General features: G+C 42.1%; 1 protein-coding gene across 1 annotated transcript; it reads left to right on the top strand.

The window, feature by feature from the left end:
* On the top strand, positions 1–21,225 carry ELMSAN1 (ELM2 and Myb/SANT-like domain containing 1). Its single transcript, XM_010024801.1, has 12 exons — positions 1–1,685; positions 7,075–7,392; positions 8,355–8,700; positions 9,175–9,241; positions 13,546–13,688; positions 14,541–14,644; positions 16,036–16,111; positions 17,258–17,346; positions 18,485–18,634; positions 18,836–19,015; positions 19,401–19,600; positions 21,006–21,225. The coding sequence occupies exons 1-12, from the start codon at positions 231–233 to the stop codon at positions 21,223–21,225; spliced, it is 3,348 nt and encodes a 1,115-aa protein (XP_010023103.1). The 5' UTR covers positions 1–230.
* Positions 21,226–25,498: the final 4,273 nt, after the last annotated feature.

The raw sequence follows: 25,498 nt of genomic DNA, 5'->3' as shown, positions 1-25,498 counted from the left end.
TGTAACTAAGTGGACCCTACTGACCACTGAACCACAAAGCGTAAGAGTGAAAAGAAGTGGGAGAAACACGTGAAGAAGAAGGAAGTGAGGCACTTTCCTCTGGACTGCTTTCCTGCCCTTTATTACTAAAACTGAATGGAAAAGAGAGACTTCTGTGCCTTTCCTCCCCCAACCTCAGGGATGGGTGGATTGTAAGTACAGTGTGTGCAGCTGGGAGAATAGACTGAACCATGAATCTTCAGGCTCAGCAAAAGTCTTCAAACAAAAGGACTGGGAAACGAATTGCCTATTTTAATGAGCAGGAAATAGCTGTGTCCTCAAAAGAACCTCAGCAGCCGCTGAAGGAAGGGCAGTACTATGGCCATGGAGGGAATATACCGGTCTCCCAAACTATGGAGATTTCTCACGCAGGAGGATTAACAAGTGCCCCCAACAATGTTGCTTTGATGAACTCTGTTTACAATCAAGATAGGGGAGAATCAATGATGATGTCCCAGGCAGTAACAGCTGTCAAATGGCAGAATTCCCTAATGGGAAATCGGTTGCCAGAGAGGGGTGATGGCCACTGGCAGTCTCCACCTTCGATGTGGAACCATGGTATGGTTTTTGGAGGCAACCCAAAAGGACCCCACGCCAATGCTGGTGCCCCAGGCTTCTATGGCCATGCAGAAGCCCTTAAAAGAAATCAAGAGAAAGGAGTGTTTGTGTCCCAGCTGGATTTGTACGGAGATGCTGTCCAGCAGATGATTTCGCAGAAGGCTCAGCTGGAACAGCAAGCCCTGGTTAGGCAGCAAGCTCAAATGAATTCTTTCCATCAGATGCAGAAACAGCAGCAGCAGAATCAGAGTCTGCCATTACAGCCTTTCCAACTTGCATTTGGTCACCAAGGCCAAAAGCAGGGTCTTCCTGAATTGTTACATGTCTTTCAAGAAGCCCCAGCTTCTTCCAGTCCAGCATTTACTGCTCAGCAAAAACAGCAAGCTCTTCCCCAACTACAGCTGTTTGAAAATTTTTACCCTCAACAGCAGCAGCAACAGGCTGCCACACAAGCCTTCAGCCTGCAGCAAACTACTTCCATAGCACAGCCTCATGTGGCAGCTGCAGCACCTCAGCATCACATGATGGCACACCAGTTTCAGCAAACAGAGAGGAACCAGGAACTATTCAAGGCTCTAACAGAGCAGAACCAACAGACTGTGCTACCTCAGACCCAGATTCCCTTTCCAAGAAGGTCACGGAGACTCTCCAAAGAAGGTGTCCTGCTGACATCTGCAGGAGAAGTGTTGGCTTCCAAGCAGTCAGAAGAACAACCTAGCAATTTATTCCTGCATCACTGGCAAACCCATCAGCAGGAGGTCCCATTACAGCAGCCACCTGAATCACTGGCCCACAACAAAAGCAACTATTTGCACCCCAAGAGACTGGATATGGGGCAGAAGGATGTCCTGGTCAATAGTGAGCTGTGCCAGATGGAAAGAGACAGACAAACCACAGCCCAGAATGGTAGAGATGAAGAGAAACAGGCAGCAGCAGCTGAAGAAAACACTCAGAGAACTAATGATTTTCAGGGTGTCAGAGGTGGTGTCATCCAGAGTACACGACGGAGACGGCGTGTTTCTCAAGAAGCCAATTTGCTAACTTTGGCTCAAAAAGCTGTTGAGCTGGCTTCTCTTCAGAATGTAAAGGTAAGGTGTGCATCCTAACTAATATAGCATGGTTTAGACTACAAAATAGGGCTAAAATGAAAGGCATTTAGATGTGTATGCAGGATAGGATGGCATTTTGATGCAGGAAGTGTTGTAGTGCAGCAAGGGCAGCTCTGGAGTAGCTGACATGTAAGTTCAACTACTGGAATTCATAGATGTGGGAGAATAGAGATGATCTATTGCAGTGAAACTACCTAAGGGCAGTTTTATTTCACCAATACTGAATGTGATTCTAGCCCAGGGCTTCAGAATATGAATGTTTTCAGCTTTAGGCCTCAAGCTGATCAGGATTTGAGAGCCACGTATAAGCAGTTCACTTGGTGTCTTTTTACCAATTGAACATTCTCTTCCTTTTATGTTAAAAGACTGTTTACCTGCCAGTTTTCCAGTTTTAGCAGTTGAAGTGTTTCTAAACTATTTAAAAATTACATGATGCAATTTACATGTTTAATATTTTGCAAATATTAAAAGCCTGAGGAAGCCTCGCTTGGATGAAGAAGTTGTACCAGGAGTGATAAAGGTCTGTCTGTGGTATCCTGTTTGAGAATGACCTGCAGTGAATTATGTAGAGATTGGTAACCTGAGGACAAAGGCTGTCTGTAGACCTTCTGTAGAGCTAGATGGGGAAGAAATTTAGTGTTGGCTGATAAGTTAATTCACTACTCTTATCCTTTTGGCATCCCGTCAGTCTGAACTGTACAGTATGTATTCCATGTGGCAAATGACAAGGTTCAAAATTGATTAGACTGATAATTAGGGGGAGGGAAGTGGTGGGATTTTTTTTAATTGGGTGGAGGGTTTTTGATGGGTGTTTTATGTTGTGGTTTTTCTTTTATCTTTTGTTGAGTGCCTTTTATGAGAAGTAAAGATATACTTTGCTTTGGAGGCTCTGTTGCCAGAGGCTGATGAAGTATGGGTGTTAGAGCACGAGCATACTTTTACCTACAGTTTTGCCACTTGAGTTGCCGCCCAGTCAGACAACAAAGGGAAGGGAATTTTATTCCCTCTCTTGCTCTCATTATAATTTTTTTCCTAGTCTGTTTGTGGACATGTTTTCCAATCCCTTCCTTAGAGGGATGTGCTTTTTGAATGAAAGAACTGAATTAATAAACAATGAGGCAAATATCCATAGCCTAGTCCATCAGCAAACAGTAACCAGTGACTGTTGATGCTGTCTTCCAACCTTTTTGCTCTAACTCCAGTTGAACAAGCAGATATAGTAGAAAACTAGTAGTAGTTAGCAGTGTGAGCAATTTGCTCATACTTTCCCAGGCACTATATGGTTATATTTCAGGAAGGCCTATAATTCACATTGCAGTCTGATCGCCAACAGAGTGGCAAAAAGCTAATAGAGCATCTAGGAAAAGGCCCTGAGAGGTGAAGCAGGAAATTGGCCTTTGGAAGGCATTTAGGCTTGCAGCTGGATTCATAATGTAAAGACCAAACAGAAAAGTGTTTTGGCAGATGCTCTTTTGTTCTTTGCAGTTACGCAAGCAGCTTGTTTGCTTCCATGATGGCACTAGCAGAAGAACTCTTTATGTTTAAATCTCTTCAGGCTTTCAGGAAGATGTTTTGAGAGATGATAAAATTCTTACCTGAGGTCTGATGGATTTTACATCTTTAAGGGGCTGGCTGCCATGTGAGGGAGAAAAAGAAAACATGTTTACTGGAGGAGAGTAAAGACATAAAGAGACTGCTGCTCTTTAGCAGTGTCTTGCTGTTACAAACAACCTAGAAGCCTTCTCTAGTGTAGCTTATGTGGAGAGCATGTAAGGCAGCCATAGGGTTAAATTATTAGTGAAAGAAGATACATTCATAATTTGAACCAGTTGTGTGAATGTTCCAATGTAGGTGTGTACTTTTATGCAAAAACAATCTTTTGGACAGCAGTATCTGTCTACATGTAGTGTCACAACCGATGCTTTGCACCAGAGTTGCCCGTTGTACCATGCCTGCTTTTTTCAGGTGTTGCAAACTTACTGCTGCTTACAGGCTACAGCAAATTTCCAACTCTTGGTTTTATGGCTTCATTTCACACAAAATGTTATATGTAAAAACGTGGTGTAGTTTGTTTTCTTTGATAGTGCAGAAGACTTTTCTCAGATCTGAAATGGTTGTCTTAAGGGTGTCTGGATTTAAATATTCCTTTATGGAAGGGAGAAAGAGGGCTTAGTTACCTGGCCTCTTTTCCCCTGGCACAAGGCAGGGCACCTGCTGACACACACATGAAGTCAGGAATGTCAGAATGTGCTGTATGGGCAAGTGTTTTGAAAAGGCTGGTGTGGTTTCTTGTGATCACAGCAGTGGCCTTGGAACAGTTCTTCCAGCTGTCACAATTAGGTTTTGTCTTCGAATTCTAAATTTGTTTAGAAACCACTTTGAGGGATAGACAGAGTCAATGCCAGAATGACTGATGGGTTTCTGTGGATTTCCTGGAGGACTCCAGATCACTAGTTCATCGCTTGTACCTGTGCAAGAATCTAAATAGAAATGTAGGAAGTTGCACTTCCTGGAAGTTATCCAGCAGCCTTCAAGCCTCAGATTCTGCAAGAGAGATGCTGAGCTAGCTGAAAATCCCCAGCAGTTCTACAAAGGATTGTCCTGTCCTTTGTTCAGTGACTTCTTTCTGCTTATCTCTGAGTGTAAACAGTTGAGAAACTATTTAGGCATCTGAAACAAACAGCTTAATTCCAATATCTGTCATGTCCTCTCTTAGTAAAATCAGGTATGTGCCATCTTTCATTACCAGAAAAGCTCTAGTGTGGACCAGAGCATCTTTAAGGATGTCTCTGCTATTTATATTATGTTCCCAGTGGTGCCTTCTCTCTATTTCTGCTACTGTTCAGGTCTCCTCCTTCTCTCAAAGGGATCATCTTTCCCATCATCAAGGAAGAAAGTCCTTTGCTGGTTACCTTCCAGTCTTGAAAATTAAAGGGATCACGATTAACTGATCATACAGCCAGAGCAATGTGACATCTTTTGTGTGACTAGCTGCCAGAATTTCCTCTTTGTAGTCAGGAAATTAGTTCATGTCTCTTGACCTGCACACAGGAAGTATGTGAGGTTTGTAGATTGGTTCGAATTGGTGCTCGTTAACACATTCATGTTGCAATTACTTGTTTGATTGCTGTTATTCTCTCAGGTATGCAGAAGTATGTTGGAGTGCTTGCAGTAGAAACAGCTACACTAGGCAGTGGTCTACAGAATGTACTATGAATGCAGTGGTGTAAACAGTGGTGCAAAACTATCTGCTGTAGATCTCACTGCTAGGATACCCCAGAGCTGTCCCAGGTTTGAGGCTTCAGTAATAAGGTAATAACAGCATAAATTTCCCTGATGAATGGAGGCCCACGTATAGCAGCATGAAGCTGTATGTGAGCTGCTGCTTCAGGTATGGGCAGGACTTGTGGAAGTATGCATCTGATTCCAATCTGTTTGTGTGTTTACAAAGGCACCCTTAGTCTGTCTTTCCAAAAGTAGTGGAGGGAGGCTACAACAATTTACAAGAGCCCCTTACTGCCTAGAGGTAGTGGTGTCCCGAGTGCCAATACCTGTCAGCATGATGAATGCCTTCCAAATTCAGAATTGGTAGTCTCATGGGAAAGTACAGATGCATATTACCAGGCTGGAGTGAAGGGAGGTCCTCAGAGCTCTTTAATTCTTTCTGCAATGTAATCTGGGGCAGATGATGCCAGTTGTGACTTATCAGTTGTATGTTTCATCATTTTGTGGTGGGGAGCAGATACCTCCAGTGAAGAAGCAATCAGACTTCTGAACAGCAGTGTCACTTATGGGATAAACCTTTCTGTGCATGCTTAGCCTTACTTTAATAAAGATCATGGAAGAAGACAGTCTTAAATCTTCTTGATATGATTGATTTTATTTGCTCAAGCTTGGCACCTAGTTTTTTTGAAGGCTTAGTGCTTCAGAGTGGACTCTTTGATCTTAAAAGCAACAAAAAAATAGCAGGACTCTTACTTGGAGAGAATCCAGACCACTAACTCCAGGCACTGACTGACACATCTTGTGACAACACAGTTGTGTTTCCCTCAATATAAATACACTATCAAAGTCAGACTTCAGTCTAGTGTCCTTCTAGCTAACATGGATTGACTCTTCATGGGCCAGCTGGAGCATGTTCTCTCATCAGTGAAGCTGGTTTTCATGATTTGTGACCACAGTGAAATGACTAGTGTGGTGGTGGTGTCTGAATACTTGACAGAACCTCCTTATGCTAGTTTTTAAATCAAGGTTAGATGTTCTGAGTGGCACACGATTGATTCTTTTTGAAGGACTTCAGTAAATCTCTGCAAAACTTTGTAAGTCCGGGTTAGAGACCTCTTGTCATACCTGAGAGATAGTGTGCCTTGCTTTCCACCTGCAAAACATAGCTGTTCAGGTAGAGAGAGATGCCTTAGTAGATGGTGGCTTTGATGGAGGGTAAGTTTGCATACCTAATCCTATCCAAAGGCTTTCCAAACAGAGCTCTAAGTCGGAGAGAAGCTCTGAAACACCAAAAGGAGCATCTTCTACAACTTCTAGATTGCACTTCTTGAGAGCTTAAGAAGGCTGAAGAAAGGTGGTTTTGAAAATTGTACTTTGATATCTAGCTTTTAAGTGAGCTGGCAATTGCTTTTGAATCAAGAGTGGAATGCACATGTCATTTGAAGGACGAGAAATTGGTGATCTAACAGTGCATGAAGCCATTTGGCTTTACAGTATCTGTGCGTTTATTCAGTAACTCACCCTCCATTCCCATCTCCTTGGAGCTCAATTTTCTGGGGTTTCTGTGAGTCTAAAAGAAAGCAGAAGCATGGAAACTGTAATACCCATGCAAAAAGTGCTGGCTTGCAGGTATGCCTGGTTGATTCTGCTGAGCAAATGTCCTTCAGGCTCAAGCAAACAAACCTCAAAGGCTCCAGTTATAAGGAAAGTTGCTTCTGTGATGTAAAGCAGAAAAAAATGCAGCAAAAATCTAGCTCCATTTTTTGTACGAGAGATTTAATTAAGATTATCATGGTTCAGCCTTTCTGGGAACAGAGGTCCAATATTTGAAATTAATAACCTGCAGCTTTTGATCATTACTAAAACTGAAGAACCTTTGTTGGAAGTTCTTCAACAAAGAAATTCATTTGGAAAATAAAATGTCAGACCATACGTAGTGAAGTGATACTGAAGAATGATGTATACAAATACTCTACCAGTTGAGGTAGTCCTCAAGTATTCTTTCTCCTTTAATATTGCTTTACTAGATCTATTTCAGCTTGCAAGTTACATTAAAAAACTTGATACACAATGAAGGTGAGATACCCTCTGATCTATTATATAAGTGCTACAGAACTTTTAAGGACTCTATTTTTCTTCTCAGGAAGCGGATACTTCAGAAGAGAAGAGTGTGTTGATAGCAGCTCCAGGACCTACAGCTGCAAAAAGTGTGGTGGAATTTGCCAGTTCTTCACCAGCTCCCAAAAGAGCCCGAGAGGATAACAGCCTCGTGCCTCTTATCATTCCTGTGTCTGTGCCAGTGAGAAAAATTGACTTGCAGAGCCTTGGGAAAGAAAAGTCTGAGGATGGAAAGCTCCAGAGAGGCCAGACAAATGATCGAGCTCCTTGTGAACGCAAGCCTTCTGTGATAGTCACTCGGAGGCGATCTAATCGTAGTACTAACATGGAAACCTCAAATCAGGTATGGATAGACTAAGAAACCCAAAGGATGACCCAAATCTTGGATTTAATGACGTAGTTTTTATCCCTAAGCTTTCCTGTTAAAGTAGTTGGATCTCAAGGCTTGAACTTGGAATGGAGGTAGTGTGGGGGCTGTGGATTTTTGCCATCGTAATATTGCCACGTATTTGGACATCAACAGCTTTTCATGACCTACCTACAGCTAATGGTAGTACAGCCAAGCCGTGCAGCACTGTTAAAGAGTGAATAAAGCCAGATGGTCAATAACACTAGAACAAATTGTCTGAATAAAGAGTGCTTTCTCCTTACATACATAGGTAACAATAAACTGTGAGTAGTGCACTTATCTCTGAATAAAATCCAAAATGAAGATTTATTCTTAGGGAATGGAAATCTTTGAGCTTCTGAAGGCTGGTACTTGAATGTTCCCCCCTTCAGTGTGGTGGTGATGATATGGGGTTTTGGTTGTTTTGGGCTTTTTGGTTTTCTCTCTTGTATTCAGAATTGGAATAGAAAGTTCAGATACCAGAGAAATTGCGGCATCTAAAAAAGGTTTCTCTGCATTTAAATGCTTGAACATCTAAGACAACATTGTTAAATTGTCTTCTGTTTTCTTATCACCATTTGGTGTCACCCTGTGTCTGTACTGGGGATCTACTATACTTTTATGCCCTCCTTTAAAGCTACCATGAGGTTATGAGGTTGGATCAGACAAATACACAGTTCTTGTAAAATATAACTTCATAAGCACTTGGGGCTAGTATTGCTACCTAGTATTTCCTGTGTCCTTTCCATTCCCCATCACCTTCTTCCCTCTTTCCTTTCATGCTGGTTGTTGAGACATGCTCCAGCTGTCCTATCCAGATTTTGAGCTGTCATGAAAGAATGTTGTCATCTCGCTGAAGTTTCTCAAAAGACCTGGGGTTTTGAAATGAAATTAAGAATATAATTTTTTTCTAATAGCATGAAGATGCTGTTCCAAAGGATGAAGCAGAGGGCTTTGCCCGGAAACCAAAGCAGCGGCCACGACCTGAGCCACTCTTCATTCCACCAAAAGCTGGCACCTTCATTGCACCACCTGTTTATTCTAACATTACTCCATATCAGAGCCACTTACGGTCACCTGTCCGTCTGGCAGATCATCCTTCGGACAGGAACTTCGAGCTACCTCCTTACACTCCTCCACCAATTCTTAGCCCAGTGAGAGAAGGATCTGGGCTGTATTTTAATGCTATCCTCTCTTCAAGCGGTCATTCTGTTCCACCTCCAATGACTCCTAAAAGTGCTCACAGAACTCTGCTTAGATCAAGTAAGTTCCATTTTATCCTTCCTTTCTTGGCTAATTTATGATTAGGAACTATGGAGTAATAGGCGGAAGATCATGACTTTAAGAAGTGTGGTTATGTGGAACTGTGGCTTCTTCATGATAGTCTGGGGAGCTAGGATGGAGGAAACGCAGTGTTGCTCTCATCGGGGCACACGTACTAAAATGCCACGCAGACTCACAAGTGATCTGCAACACCCCCTACTGACGTTCTTCGGAATGGAAAGGGTAGTTCCTCTGTAATAGATTTTTGGTATCTCGAACTGAGGGGACAGCAAATAGTTACTACTAAGATGCAAATGGTTACTGGAAGGTAAGTTCTTGGCTTCTTAAACTCCTTTAGTGTGTGGGTACCTTTATGGAGAGATGGATAGCGCTGATGAGATTTACAAGCTGTATGAAAAGTGTATCTCAAGCATGAAGATGAGCTGTCTGAGCAGTTCTTTCTTTTCCTTGCAGACAGTACAGAAGTTACCCCTCCTGTTCTTACAGTAGTGGGAGAAGCCACGCCGGTCAGCATTGAACCGTAAGTTCCCAGGAGAGTCTTAGTCTGGTAGTAAATGTGCTTCCTTTCTTCTTCTTAAACCTTCAAGCTGCTCCCTGTACAACTGATGGGTCTATTAGAAATATTAAAGCTTTTCATATTGGTGACTCACAATTGCCTTTATGTAAAAATACTCAACATGATAAATAATGTTTGTTTGGGCAAAGACACCTTGTAATTCCGGTGATGTTAACTGCTTTCTTTTACTGCTCTGGGGTGAAATACTGTTGATTAGCTAAACGTGAATCTGTCCTGTTTTGTTGTTTAAAATCACTGCTTTGTATGCTGTATGTTTGGTTTAGAGTGAGGAAGTAATGCTTCTTCAGAGGGAGGCCTAAAGGTAGTATGGAAAAATGTAGTTAGCTGTCATATGGATTGTTCAGACTGCAGGTTATCCATGTGGTAGATGCCAGCTGCAGTGCAACTGTGAACATGGTTCTGCTCCATCCTGGGTAGCTCAGTCTTGAAAGCACTACAGCCAGTTGCATACAGTGTGGCCTGAGCTAATGAGCCTCATCAGTCTTTTTAGCTGGCTGTGTGCTGGGAAAGCTCAGATGTGTGGAGCCAACAGCACTAGGGAACACAGTTTGGGGATATTGAAGCTGGAGTTAGGAGCTTAGGCTTGATGCCAGTCTGGCTAAACCTGAGCAGAGTAGCAAAAAAAGCAGAATAGCAAATGTCTCTGCACAGCCCTTGCAAACCCTCTGGGAGTATGTTACCAGCTCAAGTTGAGCACTGCAAAGCTACAGCAAAGTAGTTCCAATTCATTATTATACTTAGGTTCATGAACTCTTGTGAAATCTAAACATGGAGATGCATGGCATGGAAACACCCATATAGCACAAAAACACCCAGGTGGCTCTGCATTGGCTCACTCTGCAGTCAGGAATCTCTGCTCTAGCTGCACCATACCCTGTAACATTTGAGGTATTTAACTCAGACTCTCCCCAGATAAATACCAGGCTTCTTTTACTTTTCTTCCAAAATAGTTTATATTTTAACTGAAGTATTTGCTTTGTTTTTTAAACTCATCCTTTTTGCATTCTGCCTTACTGTTTGAAGCTGAGTTTTCTGCACTTTTGGCAGCAGGTTGTCCTGAGCAGATGTTACAATTGTGAATGAACCCAGGTTATTCTTGTCACCTTTACAAATCCCTTCCAGACTGAGCCCATTCATAGAAATAAGCACATTTGGTGTTGTTTAAATCTGTTTTGAAAATGGCTTAATTAAACTTTTTGTTGGTGGTTCATTTCACAGTAACCCAGGGGAACCTCCTCTTGGACAGATTTTTTTTTGATGCGTTCCCCTCCTGACCTCAACTTGATGTTTGACCTCTTTCTGGTGCAGTTCTCTTTGGCTGTTGTGTCTGATTTAAATTTGCTGAAGTTAATGATATAAAATCAGCTGCAATTTTAGTCATGTGTGAAATGTTTCAAATTTATTGCTGGAAATTTCAAACCATAGTAATTTAGTAATACACATTGATTTCCTGTTGCCAAAAGACTTGTCTTGCTGTTATCCAAAGTTTTACTGAGCAGATGCTTATGCAGGTACATAGCTTTAACTTTTAACCAAGATAAATTAACAAACTGTGTTATTCTATGTTGTCAGAGTAATCAGTTTGCTGCTCTAAAGCTTGTGCAGCACCGTTGTGGTCAGTTATGTAGACATATCTTCTATAAAGGAAGGATGGCCAGGAGCTTTTCTTTAAATGTTTAATTTGATTTGTAGTGTTAACTCTATTAGACGTTGATTATAGCTTGTGATTACCTGATATTGTGTTAATTGCTTATGCTTTGCAAGACCTTCTGCTAATGCTTTTAAAGAGGTCATTGCATTGCAGAGATTTAGAATAGGAAATGGGATAATGAAGCTTAATTTTTCTCTTTGTGAAGTAGTACAAGAGGCAGCTGATGTTGCAGATCCTTGTGTCCTGCTGGTTTTGTAGTTCAGTTGCTTCAAAGTCTTGAAGTCACCCAGTCACCGCTCAGCCAGCCTTAAGTATAGCTGTGGTGCCTCAGCTGGGAATTGCCTTCCCAATTCACAGCCTCAGTTATGGATGTTACCACACTCAGCCGTGAGCCGGGGCTTCCCAGGAGCACTGCTGGTGCTTACAGGCAAGAGCTTTTGCTGCACTGAAATCTCAGCTTCATCAATGAAGGAATCATGGAATAACGTAGCTTGAATGGACTTCTGGAGGTCATCTGGTTGAAGCCCCCGCTTGGAGCAGGCCAAATTAGATCAGGTTACTCAGGTGAACTCTTCAGTAGAAATCTGGTTTTATCTGGGCGTTGCAGGTACAAGGGCTACTAATTCTTAGGCTTTTCTAGCTTGGGGATGCCATGTTTTAAGATAAGAAGTAACTTCTGATAGCCTTTCAAGGTGGCCCACTTTCTTCACTCCAACTTTTCCAGTTGCCTCTCTCCCTCTCACAGGTGAGGCCAGAGGATTCCATGCCTTGGGACACAGAATCTCCCAAATTTCCCAATGCAGTAACAGCCTTTTTATCTGTTCCCAGCTGACATCAGTGTCAGTTTCCAGCAGTCACCCCTTCTAGGGTGGATCATAATCCATAACCCTTCCCCTGCCCTGTGAGACTGCAGGCCATAACAGTAAGGGAGACTACTCACAGTAAACAGAAGACTCCACATTAACCTCATGTGTCACCTGGTGGAAGGAAGTTAGCATCAGCCTGTGCATCTGGCAGATTCTGCTTGTCCAAGTGGGAATCCCAATCCATCCATGTCAAGCTGCTGCTGAATGTGTGGATGAAGTCAGAACAAGCATGTAGGGTAGTCATCTTATGCATCTCTTTGTTTATATTCACATGCATTGTAAGCTATTCCCATCAAGTGTGAGGAAGTAGATCTGGATCTGCTACAGATGCAAAAGAAGTAGTTTGTAAAGTATCTTTGTATGTGTGTAGAAGTCAGCCATTTGTTTTGAATGCAGGCTTTTCCAGCTTATGACATCTCATGATGCAGATGCTTACTGACAGTTACCAAAGTGATGTGTTACATAGAAAAAAGGGAATGAAGGTGTTTCCTTATTCCCCTTCCATAGCAGAAAATGATACCCTCTTCCTTCCTTTTGATACCACAGTCTTTAGTGGTATTTCAGAACAGCAGAGGACTAGAAGAGGCTGTAATCTCTTAGCTGGTTTTGTTACTATTCCTTACTGTGCTAGATCATGCTTTTTCTCTGGTAATTGTGTCCCCCTTCATGCTGAGAGGGAACCACACCAAGACTTTCCAATGAAGCAACTCCAGGGTTTAATCATCTTGTGGGCACTGCTTGACTACTATCTCAAAAAAGAGCTTATTTATCTGTCCTTTAACTCTTTCAGGAGCTACCAGTATGGTGCTAGTTGACTGACTTCTGAAAGAGGAATGATTTTTCACATTAAACACAGCTATCTTTATTTCAGAATAGGAGATTTTCATTATATTCTAAGTGGTCTGAGCAGCAGCTGTTCTCAAATATCTTGGTTTTCTGGCATCTTTGTTTTCTGAAGAGTCTTTCTGCTGTCTTAGCTTGGACTCTTTTGCTTTGTCTTGTGGACCTCTGAATTGCATGCATAGTTTCTTTATTACTTAGAAAGTTGTCCTTGGACTTACTTCACTCTGAGTTTCTGTAGCTACTGCTGTCTCAGCGTATTTTGCCACTGAGTAAGAGATGTAGAATAGTGACAAAGGATGTCTGTGCTCTCACTGCTTGCTGTGCTATTGCTGTAGACCTCCAAGCCTGGTAGAGCACTCTTTTAATGGTGGTTCTTACCTATCTCTATGCACAAAATCATGTTTGCCAGTAAAGAGTAGAATCTCAGTGGATGCTCACTTAAAGCATGTGGATTGCATATTGTGAGTAATCTCTCTGCTAATTCAGACTCTAGAAGTATGAGATTGTTGATTCTGTAGTTATGGCTGGCAAAACATTAATACTAAACAGGCTCCTCCTATGCATGAGGAGCAAGTTTGCCATAAGAGAACTTTGTGTGACAGCCTCTCAAAAAGTGATGATTATTGAAAGCTAGTAACTGTTCTTTGAGCAGTTATCAGGGGATCCTAATTTAAATACGATTTCAACCATTGTTGATAACACAGTGGAAACTCATAATAGATGTAAAACCTCTCACCTTTTGAGTCATAAATGTAACCTGAAAGCTGTTCATGTTATATGCAAGAGCCTGCTGCATTTCAATTTCATAATTAGTGCTTCTGGCAGAAATGGAGACTTTCTGGATAGTGTAAAGTGGGGCTGACTGTTACTTTTTACCTTTTCTGCAGGAGAATAAATGTAGGAACTCGCTTTCAAGCAGAAATCCCATCACTCCAAGACAGATCTCTGGCAGCAGATGATGAACATAAAGCAGAGCTGGTGTGGCAGCCGTGGGGCGACCTGGAAACCAACAAAGTCACCCAAGAGAATGGTAAGGATGTGGAAGGCTGGTAAATAGGACTGAATTGTCACAGTTGCTGTAGGGGTAACCACATACCTACTGTAGGCATAATTTAAACTCTCAGAGCTCCCAGTCAAGTGACATGTTTGACATGAACACAATCTTAGGAGTAAAACTTATTATCAGGTTGCATGTGTTGGTTGGGAGGTTGATCAGGTTTGTTTTTTAATTAAGATAAAATTGGACCATTTGTTACAAGTCAGGCAAAGAGCAGCCTTTTGCTCAATGAAGCTTCATCGTCTTTGTTAACATTTGAAAACCACATGCTCTCAACTTCTGTATTTTCAAGGGGTGTTCTAGGTATAACAGTATTTTGGAAGAATCAAGTTGTAGGTGGAAGTCAGGATGAGGAAGCAGGAGTTGTGGCAGCTAGTAGCAGGCTTGGGCAGCTGTCTGCTGTTGGTGCACGTAGGTTGTGGCATGTATAAATCCTGAAGGGAAGAGGAAGTGGGCAGACTTAGAAGAGATCTTTCTGATGAGAGAGAGGAAAAAGGGTATGGGGAAATGGAAATTACAATATAATGGGGGATTCAGGAAATCTCTGAGGTGAAGAGAGATGAGAAGACATTATAGGAGAGAGGAGGTTTGCAAGAAACTCCATGTGTAAATAGTGCTGAATGCAGAGTAATGCCACATGACCTTGCAGTTCTGGCGTCCAAATTTGACCCAGATAAATTTGCAAGGACATTCAACTTCTCTGAGAGTGTTACTTTCTGTTACGTCTAGCTCTGCTTCAAAAGAGCTAGTTAACTGTGCGAATCCTGTAGGAAACTCCATTTTAATCTTCTTATCTGAATTTGTTTGGTACCTCTGTGGAAATAGTGGAAAACCTGCTAGCTGCTGCCTGTTCAAGCATTTTTCCTGGAGCTGGAACCAACCAGGAGCTGGCGTTGCATTTCTTACATGAAGCAAAGGGAAGCATTCTGGTGAGTCTCCCCAGCTTTTTATCCTGATGTGGTCAAAGGTGTTAATGAAGGCCAGATAACTTGTCATTCTTGAGAGGAGAGCCTTCCAGAAACTCCTTCCTGTGCATCTGGTTCTCACTTTTTAGTGTCCCTTGAATGCCTCTAAAGTGGGTTCTGCCTCATGTACCATGCCATGTTCACTTACTATCTTGCATATTTTCAACTTCAACATGTTTGGCTTTTTAACAAACAGACTGACAGGGTGAGTGAGCTGAGACTGCTAAATGAATCTTAAATGTTGTCTTCCTAGATGACCATGTTGGCAGGAAAAATAAGAGACTGGGCTGAAGCTGAGACCATAAAGTGCAGTGTTTTGCTCCTCTTACTTTTGGCAGGTCCATTTAACTTCCCTGCACGTGTCTATAGAATGGCTGTACTGCTGATTTTATATCAGTGTTGTAAGCCATGATTCACCTTCATAATGCCTTTTGACACCCCTGGGAGGTAATATCAAAAAGCAAAGCATAGCATATGGCACAGGGTTGTCATCCTTTTATAGTTCTATGATTGATTTGACCTGGCATAAATCAGACCTGTAGTCGGGAGTAAGCCTGGCTGCTTGTTTTCTGTCCCCTGTAGTGTGCCAGCACTGACACTTGTGAGGCTGTATCGACCTGTGTTGGAGAAGAGTACAAATAAAGAGTAATTTCTGTGTGTTCATGTTAGGTTTGTGCTAGTTAGGGTCCCAGAACCAGTATGCCATTGTGAAAGCTGTTGCCGGCATTAGGCAGGAGCAGGGCAGACCCTGGCAGCAGGAGCTCGCTGTTAGCCGGTTTAAACTGCTACTGGAAGCATGACTCGCCTCCTTCCTTCCTCCTAACTTTGAAAGCGCTTCCAGTTTAAATGCAAAGTAAGAAAGCAGTGAGAGAGGTTTGGGGTATTTTTGTGTATGTGTAATCTTTGTCTTTGCTGTGTTTTATTTTGAAATATTGCTTAGTTAAGTGAGATAAGATCACAATGACTTGAATGCTTCAGACAGACATCATTTAGGGCAGTGGTTTTGGAGGTATGTAACTGAGGCCTTCAGTAAATGAGAGGAAACTGCTGCATGGTCTCTGTCTATGAAATTAACTCTCTCCCAGTACTGTAGTGGTTGCATTGGAAAGTGTCAATTCACAGAGATATGAAGAGGTGCTGAGAGTTAACACTTGCCTGTGGTACTCAAAACTCAGTCCTGATACTCAAGAATGTGATTTTTAAAGTTGTTCCATATGTTGAACTGTCCCAAATGGTAAACTGTGCTATGGTTCTTTTCAGTTAGCTTGCCAGAAAGGAGAGGATTAACAATTGCTTGATCTTGGATTTAAATATTCCAGACCTTAAGTGTACTATTTTGTTTGTCTTTATCTTAGGGAGCTTTGACCAAACTGCTGTTGCAGAGGCCAGTACGATCGCCTACCCACCCTTTGGCAGATTATCACTACACAGGTACATTAACCAGAAAAACTCTGTGCTGTCTGTCTATCATAAAGGAATTTTTCTATCCTTTTATGCTCTTTTGGGGAACTCTTGAATGTTACAATAAGATGAAAAGATCACTCTTCTGATAAGCTGAATGATGGCTTGCTAGCAGTTTTGCCTGTGCAAATTATGACATTTATGATGTAAGAAACACTGCATCTCTCAGAACATGTGCATGCGTGTGTTCTGATTTCCTTTATGGGGAAAAGGGAATGTGATCCCTTACACTGAGCTATGGAGAATGCAGAAAGATAGCTAGTACATGCAGAAGGGCTGTGGTAACCTCAGAACCACAGCCTCTCTGGGATGACTTTCCAGAGTGGAGTTCAGAGGGGGTTTTATGGGAAGTGTTTTCAAGCTTGCTGAAGAAAGCTCAGCCAACTATTGATGCATGTCAATGTTTCTGCAAAATTTAAATGCCATAATCTGCCCTTGTAGTCATGTACCCAATTAGAAAATAGTCAGGTGTGTGATACTAACTTCAGTGATCTAGAGCGAACCCAGCCACCCAAAAGACCTGACATAAGGTGGTAGAGAGGCATCTAATAGCCAGCACCACAAAGCACAGCGATTACATTTCTTAATTATGACACTCTCCTATTGTAATGGTTTGGAAATATTACTTGAATGATATCTGTGTGACAGGAGAAAATCCCAAAATGTGCTTATTATTAGAGGCAAGGGTGCTAGGACAGTAGAAATAATTGAGATGTAATGCATCTTCAAGTACAGTGAATTGCTGCTGAAAGACAAGATCTGGTCTCCTGCCCCACCATCTCCCTTCTATAAGATCTAATGACTGGGCCACCACAAAGTGGTGCTTTTTTTCACCTTGCTTCTTTTGTTGCAAACTGTGTTAGTTCATCTACTTGACTCCTTTTGCAAGCTGAACTGAGTTAACCTGTGGTGATGAGTACTAGATCTAACATGGGAAGTGATAAGGGGAGGGCTGAAGCAGTAGAGGACAGGATAACAGCAGCCTGCAGTTAAGCTGGGTTAGGTGTGATGAGAGACTGCACCCTTGCATGTGTATATTTGGTCTTGAAGGCAAAGCACATGTATAAGAGTGAACATTTGGAATTGCTTCTGTCACAACTTTTTTGTTTTCCACAGGATCAGACAAGTGGAAAGTTGCTGAAAAAAAACTTTTCAACAAAGGAATTGCGATCTACAAGAAAGACTTTTTCTTGGTCCAAAAACTTGTAAGTTACTTCCCTCCCCCCCTTTTATTTTAATGACAACAACTATGCATTCTTGATACATTCTTACATGTTTATTGAGCATTTAATACAGGGAGCTCTTGATTTTCCTGAAACCTCAGTATTAAGTTCTGCACTCAAGATCTCAGAGAAATGTTACCATGCAGCACAGCACAGCACAAAATCTCACTAGAAAGCTAGAACAACAGCGTTTGGTTTGCTGTTGTTGTTTACTTAACCCTTGTACTTATGGCGTTAGTTCCATTAGTCCACACTGCAGATACCACTTCTACAGGGTGTATTTACAGAGCAGCACAGTGGTAACGTTCCAGTACAGCTTAAATAGCTTGCTTATAAAACTAAATAAAAACACATCCTTGCTACAGATGAAAAGTACCAAAGAAGGATATAGGAATGATGCATCCTATAGGATCTCTCTTTCTAGTTTACTGTGACAATGATAGTAAAAGTGATTGCCACCATCTACTTTCACGAGGCATGACACTCGAGTAGGGGCCAAATCACTGCAGGAGCTGTATACAAAAGGCATTTAACTTGCAAAAGCCCAGAAGCTAAGAATATGTGCCAAAACTTGCAGAAAGATCACTGATGGAGAATTTGTAGACCATCACAGGTCTGTACTGATCATTGTCTCCCACCATATGCATATGAAATGCATGTGGCCAAAATGGGAAAGGGCTGCAAAGCTTCCTTTCCATTTTTGGTTTGGTATTCTGGCCTGGTTTTCTCTGAAGTGCTGATGGAAAATAAAGCTCTCCCATAAAACTGAAAGGCTGCTCTCAAGCCTGACAGCTCAATTGGAACATTTCAGAGGTGAAGAGGTGCATTAAGCTTACAAAATGCTGGGTTCTGTCACCTTTACATTGACCAGCTTTTCTTGGGAAAGTTGGTCCTGGTAGTTCTCAGTGATTAACAGTGGCAATGGGGGATGGGTTGTGGGATGGATGGGGCATACAGACAAACATGACACAGAAAAGAAGACTTGAATGGCTGTTGTGGCCGAATGGAGACTACTGAGGAAACAAAAATACAAAGTGTATTTATTGCGCCTTTAGTAATTACTTATAAGGCTTCTTAAAATCATGTAATCCATTGGACTTTCATGTGTTTTAAACACCAGATAAAAACCAAAACAGTGGCCCAGTGTGTGGAATTCTACTACACGTACAAGAAACAGGTGAAAATTGGTCGGAATGGGACCTTAATCTTTGGGGACATTGATGTTGCTAATGAGAAATCGATGAAAGATGAAGCTGAAGTAGACATCAAGGTAATTTCCTAAATTCTTCTCACTTTTGGGCGGTGGTGAGAAGTCTGAATTTGTGTGTTGTCTCATTTGTTGGTAAAATCAGAAGCAGGAACAGTCTGGCCAGTGTGGAGGAGTCCAGACTCACAAAATTGTGTCCTGTGTCACACAATGACATTTACTTACAAACACCAAAATTAACAGTTCCTTTATCTTCTGGTGAAGAGTTCCCATAGGTTTGCACGTGTTCTTCCTCCCAGAAGGGACATTTACAGTGAAGAACAGGGGCATGTGGAGGAAGAAGAGGAGGAGGAAGAAGAAGAGGCAGAGGAAGGGTTGGATAACAGAAAGAAGAGCAGCACAGTTCCACTCAAAGATGAACAGACACTACAAGATGGTGTAACAGTAAGTGCTGCATTGTGCATGTTGTGCTTTCTGTGCCACCTTCACTCTGCAGCTGGTTTAGAAAATAGCAGGTGGATGGTTCCACATGTAAAAAGTTTCCTCCTCTGACTTCTCCCAGAGCAAGGGACTGGGCTGAGATAGCTTAGAGTATTCCTAGCAACCAAACTGTGTGCTGTGGTGGGGATGAGTAAAGGGGGGGAAAAAACCCAATATAATTCTTTGTGGTTGGTGCCCATAGGACTGTGATGAGAAATGTCCTGAAAATATGCTGAAGGCTTTCTCGTTAAATAAAACCCTGGTCTGGAATAAATGAAGCACAGGAGCTCAGGCTTTTGATAGTGGGTTTAAGTTTCAGTTTGCCTTAACTGTCCCCTTCTCTCCAAAGGCCAGTGATGCCAGTCTGAGGAGTCAAGAGGCAACTGTCACAGGCAGAGTTGGAAGGAAGCCGAGGGAGGCAACAGTGAAGCCTCGAAAGCCTATTGCTGCTCCAGTGCAGAGGAGGAGGCGGAAACAGAAGATAAAATCAGATGCTACTAGTAAAACTCCAAACACAGAAAACGCATTTCCATGTAAAAAATGTGGCAGGTAAGAGCAACTCCATGTCCAGCAATAGTAACACAACTGCAGTGGTGCATCTCCTGTGAAAGCTTATTCTCAGATGAGCTCTCCTTCTGTCTGTTTAGGCCAGAGACACTGGCAATACTTTTAATGACCTATTACCCCACTAATACTCACAGATTAGTGATTTTTACATATATTAAGATACCAGTACTTGGATAACTACCGTCTGATGTTTTTCCTCAGATGGAATGAGACACCACCTGCATTCTAACTGTGTGCACTATTTGGTGTTAAGCTGCACTTTCAAACAGTTGCTGTATTGCCACGTTTTTGTAATGAGTAACTTCTCTATATTTGCTAGATCACATATTAAGAACATGGGATAGACTTACTTATGAACAGCAGCATAGGAATACAAGACAATACCATTGTTTTAGCAGCAAGTATTAGGCCAATGGGCACACAGTTCATCTGGTTAAACTCACATCCATATTTTGTGTCAGTAAAACGTACATTTGTCTTCTCTTACATGGTTCTAGTAGGTTTTGTAGGTTTGTTGCCAATAGATTCATAAACTTCCAGAAAGTTCAGTTCCCTACATTAATTTCTTACTTTTAAAACAATAGTCTTGCAATACCAGTGGTGATCCCTTTATTTAAAAAAGGCACCAAGCTATGGGATGGCAAGAAAATGCAAATTCTGTCTGTTTATGCAACCAGGGCTGTTGACACATTCTTGCTGTTCCTGGGACTTCACCTGCCCTGACAAAGTGCCCTTCCTCTATGCCCTCAGGGAGCATGTGGCATTGGAAAGGGCAGTGCTGTGAGTAGTCAGGCAGCTGGGATTTGGTCCTGGCCACTGATAAAGGAGAAGCAAGCAAGGATTCTTAATGGTGTCTAAACTTTTCTTGTGGCATTTGGTGCAAAATCCAGATAGTTACTGGGAAAGATGGAGAGCTAAATCATAGAAGTGTGAAGTTAGGAGGAAAAAGCTCAAGTGTTTCTGGCTGCGTGGATAAGGCTCAGGAGTGGCATTTGGCTGTTGTTCACCTCTATGTTTATTGACTTTTGCGGCATAGAGGGAATGCCTAAAAACCAGCATGTGAATATTTCAGATACCAGCACTGCCTCTTTGAACTTAGAACATTTAAGAGCTGAAGGAAAGATAAGAGGAAATGGACATATTAAGAAATGAAGTGAGCAATTTGAGGGTGCTCAGGATCTCCTGCTGGCATTCCACTCTGTGCTGGCACACGCAGAATCAGAAGTGCTGTTTGCTGTAGATGCTCTGTTGCAATGCCAACGCCAACTCGAGTCCCTGTGCTGAAGCTCACAAACTTTTGGGGCTAGAGCAGCAGAAGCTCTTTTGGAGAATTAATGGAGGAGGCTGTAGGAGAGACCAATGCTAACGTATGTGTGTGCTTCCTCAGGGTCTTCTACAAGGTGAAGAGCCGCAGTGCTCACATGAAAAGCCACGCAGAGCAGGAAAAGAAGGCAGCTGCACTGAAGCAGCAAGAGAAGGAGGCAGCAGCAGCAGCGGCGGCGGCAGCAGCAGCCCACAGCCAGGCCCAGCGGGAAGAGAGCAGCGAGAGTGGGAGCAGCAGCAGTGGAAGCAGCAGTGTGAGCTCGGATGAAGAAGGAGAAATATAGCAGCAGAGCAGAAACGGAGGGAGTAGCAAGGCTGGACCCAACCTCCCTCTTGGTGGTTTTACTTTTTTTTGCTTGCACTTTTCTTACCTGAACTATCAGGTCTCAGTTTTAGTGCTGCCGTTTCCTGATGCCACATGTTCCACTTCACCTTGCCAGTACTGACCAAGCCGGAATGGTGGATGAAAAGATTTGTTTCAACTTGGATTTTTCTTTTTTTTTTTTTTTTTAAACAAGTAAGATTTCTATTCTATTTATAATGATACCTGAGGTACATAATAGAACAATGTCACCTGCAGTGGAAGTAAGTTCTCTCAGGTCTGTCAGACCTTTCTTTCGTGCTTGTCAGGAATCATGCTAACAGGACTCTTGGATATAAAGGTTTCCAGACTGGAGCAAGAAAATGGTGCTCTGCTCTGAGCCAAGTGTATCCAGTTACTGTGACACTGGTGATTTCTAGATGTGTCCCTTCTCAGCAAGTTCTCTTTCCTGTTACACTTTCCTGCCTTTCTTTCTGAGCATTTATTCAGGCAGCCAATAAGTTTTGTGGAAAGATGGTGTGCACTTTTGGCCTCTGATTCACAAAAATGACAAGTGGGATGAGCAAGACAGTCATCTTCCTTTTGAGAGCAAGTTTTATTTTTCAAAAGGAAGCCTGAGGTGGTTTGTTTTATGCCATTAAGAATGCAGCAATGGATATAAAAATACCATATGGGATTGGAGTAGCCACAGGCCTTGCGGGTTGTCTCGTCTTGGAAAACAAAATAGTCTGCCTTTGATTAACTTAATGGAAAGCAGTCTGGGCTTTACAAGTGCAATTTGAAATGTAAACTGCTGGGTTTGACTTTGCATAAATGGGAGCAAGTTTGTTTAGTGAAAATGAACCAAGACTTTCTTGTGTGCTGGATTGTGTGCACCTCAGAGATGGGAGGAATGGACTCTAATCTCTCGCAGTGATCCCTCAGTGAATGGCTTTTACCTCTCAACACGTCCATTTCTTTCTTGCGGCAGCCCTCGTGTATTCCCTGAAACTGCCATCGTTAAGAGCTAGTGTCGTGGGGCCCTAGTTTCCCAAATACTTCTGTCAGACAGTATGTATGTGCAGGAGAAGCTTGTCACTTACTTCCATGCCGGTGGCTGGAGGGCAGTGCCTGCTGGATTGTCCTGCTGTGAGCCTTGCTGAAAGGCTGACTCCTCCTTCAGAACTGACACATGCTCATAGCCCATAAAGTCCAGCCACCGAAAGCCTGCTGGTAAAAGAGAGTTAAGAACTAGTAAAGTGGTCCAGATGACATAGATGTTAGATTGTTCTGTACATCTTTATAGCCCACGTTTATCATTGTTTCATAAAGATGCAAAGGATCAGATCACTTCTTGTGCTTTAGTCAGTCAGTCCCAGCCCCTAGCCTGGCTGCTCAGTTCCCTCCCTCCATCCAGTGCTTAGAAGCAGTGCTGATCCCTGGCTCCTGGGTGCTGGCACTGTGTCAGGTTGTGTGTGTGCTGCTCCAGTGGTGCAACACTGAAGGAGCCAGTCACTGCTGCATTCCCAAGCAGGGATCCTAGGAAGGGTTGTTGTATGTGAACTATAGTGTGTTCGGACTGGATAATCCTTCAAGCTGCTAGATAAATTCCAGGTTAACTATGGAAGGTGCCATTTGGCAACCTGTTCCTGCCTCCTGGTTTTATACAAATATGGTTGCTTTACTCTTTAAGTCTGGGGGGCTGCATATTGTATGTTTGCTTGACATATATATGCCTTCGCATAGAATCCTTTTTCTTACTAGCAGAAACAGTTACTACTCTTACAAAATAAGTAGGAGTACCATTAAGGACTGCACTTTTTCCAGTGTTGACACTTTTGTCTTTAAGTGTTCAATTTTCTGCCAAGGTTGTGTTTTTTTTATTCCTAACAAAATCAGGTTTCCTTTCAGTGTTGGGACAATTGTTCCACGTCCCTGCATGCAGGGGTCTTGTTGACTAACTAGGCTGTGGGAGCAGATGGCATGTCATGAACTGTTAAAATCATGCAAAAATGGCTAAAAACTAAAAGCTACTGGTCTTTAAAAGGAAGCTTAAGAAAATCAGTCTTCCTGTTAAGAATTTCAGTGTTGATTGTAGTCTTTTTCCTTTTGTAAATTGGAGAAAACACTTGTCTACCATTATACTAAGGCCCTTAGAGAGAACAGCATTTTAGCACACTGTTCCAGGAAGGACAGTAGGTGAAGCAGCTGGACCTCATGATCCACTTGCTGTCCTGGGATTAATTCCAGTAAAAAGCAATGATACGGTTAAATAAATTCCAAAGTATGTCTCTGGGAAGTTGCCAGTAGTTTCCACATCTTGAGAACTGCAAGGGACAGTTCAGAAACAAGCAGGGCTTCTGAGGGTATCTAAGAAGGATTTAAAGTAATGTAGATATGGTTATACTGTTGCAGTGAATGTATTTGCCTGGAATACCGCTGTCACAGAAGTAGAAGGGTGTACTGTTTAACCGAGACTGGGAAGGCCTAAAACACGTAACAAAGAAATGAAGGTGGAACTGGCACATATTTAGGAACACAGCAAAAAATGAAGATGTCTTTTAGATTGGAGATTTGGTTAAACTTGAGAATTAAGGTTAAGCAAAACCTTATAAAAATGCTTTTACAGTCCTTGCTAAAACAGTGCAAAATCAATCAGTATGTAATCCCTTAGAGAAAACCAGAGACTCTTCGTACTAGGACAAACTAAAGCTCTGTCTAGCTCCAGGTCTTGTTTCTGACAGTGACAGGGAGCAAATGCTTAGGAAAAAGCAAAGGACAGTATGGACTAGTGGGTATAGTTCCAGCTGGAGAATAGGATGCTGGACTAGAAGAATGTATGTGCCTTCTTTGGTAAGACAAATCTGCAGAGAGGTTTGTGCTGAAATGTGCTTATCTTCCAGGCAGAAAATTGGGACATTTCTCTGCCTTTTACTCATCTGCTCTATCATCTGTGTTTACTCCAGTATTTTTAGCATCTGGAAGCATGCCTGAGTGATAATGAGCAAATGCTTAATCATGGCCCTCAGGAGTTTTCAAGCTTGAAGTAGTTTTAGATTTGGCGTAGTAAATTACAGTGACAAACAACTGATCAGATGAAACAAAGTACTAAGGCTTAGGGAGCAAATTGGGAGATTGCTTTAAGTACCAGTTTAATCTTCTTTCAGATATGATGATGCTTGAATGCAAGCATTATTATAGTCTTCCAAAGACCAGATCTTTCAGTGATTCTCCTTATTTTGGAAATTGATATGAGGAAGTTTTTCTCTCATCAAGGATAAATCATTGAGGTGCTGATAAGAACAGATCCGATTTTCTCTAATTGCACAACAATGGTGTGTGTGTGACACAATCCAGTACTGGTGGTTTCTCTCCCACCCTACTGCAGTGGAAATAGAAGAGAACAGGAAGATTTGAAACAGCAAGGGAAGGTTTTGTCACTGGAAGAAAATCAGAAAAGGGCTCTTTCTGAGGGCAGCCTCGAACGGCTGTGGCTTAGCACCACTGACCAAAAATCGGGTAAATGTTCCAAGTTGGTGGCATCAAATGGAAATGTTTCTGAGCTTGTTTACAGATTGCTACTAGCTACCAGAAAGTCTCTTTTCTGTCATGGTAATATGTAAAAATGATGCTCTGAGTGTCTTGTGTAAAAACAAATACGCAAAGCCAAACCTGCTGCCCACTTGCTTAGGGTAGGAGTTTGGAATTGATCGGACATCTGAATTGGATCCTGCCTGCTAGCAAAAGTTGGTAGAGAATTGGTTTAAAAAAGTAACCCACCCCACCCCAATTGCTATGGACAGGGCGTTTGAGCTAATTAGAATTTGTCAAATCTGGAATTAACTCTGTCATTCATCTTAGCAGGGGAAAAAGCTTGAGTGGCTCTTTACTGCAGCACGGTGTTAATTGAAGGCTGTGTGCTTCCAATTCTAATTAAAAAATATAATTGTGTATGTTCTGTTGATTTGTCCAGTTTAAAAGCCTGTGCTTGTTATCTGTCATCATTTAAAGGCTTATTTACTGATCCCCATTTAGTTTAAGAGTTTGCTGTTAATGTAGAAAAAATGCTCAGTCACTGAGTTGAGTTTGAACAAGGCCTCTCTTTGCTTTAGCTGTCTTTCCTGTGGGAACACACACAAGATTTACAGGCTGCAGTTCTGTACATGTGTGCTAATAGATTTGCCTTTTACAGTGCGAGATCAGGCTTCAGTGGTCACACACCCCATAGTCAGGTGGCTGTATTTCAGAAACATGAC

Source organism: Nestor notabilis, unplaced genomic scaffold (genome assembly GCF_000696875.1).
Source record: "Nestor notabilis isolate BGI_N333 unplaced genomic scaffold, ASM69687v1 scaffold28820, whole genome shotgun sequence".
NCBI lineage: Eukaryota > Metazoa > Chordata > Aves > Psittaciformes > Psittacidae > Nestor > Nestor notabilis.
This window is presented reverse-complemented; position numbering and strand designations above follow the sequence as displayed.

What these genes read in the sequence shown, in the direction of transcription:
- ELMSAN1 (XM_010024801.1), top strand. Translation starts at nt 231, where the DNA reads ATGAATCTTCAGGCTCAGCAAAAGTCTTCAAACAAAAGGACTGGGAAA. An exon ending in ACGCCGGTCAGCATTGAACC is followed by an intron (nt 9,242 to 13,545) that starts GTAAGTTCCCAG and finishes CCTTTTCTGCAG; the next exon opens with GAGAATAAATGTAGGAACTC. An exon ending in AAGCTGAAGTAGACATCAAG is followed by an intron (nt 18,635 to 18,835) that starts GTAATTTCCTAA and finishes CTTCTGGTGAAG; the next exon opens with AGTTCCCATAGGTTTGCACG.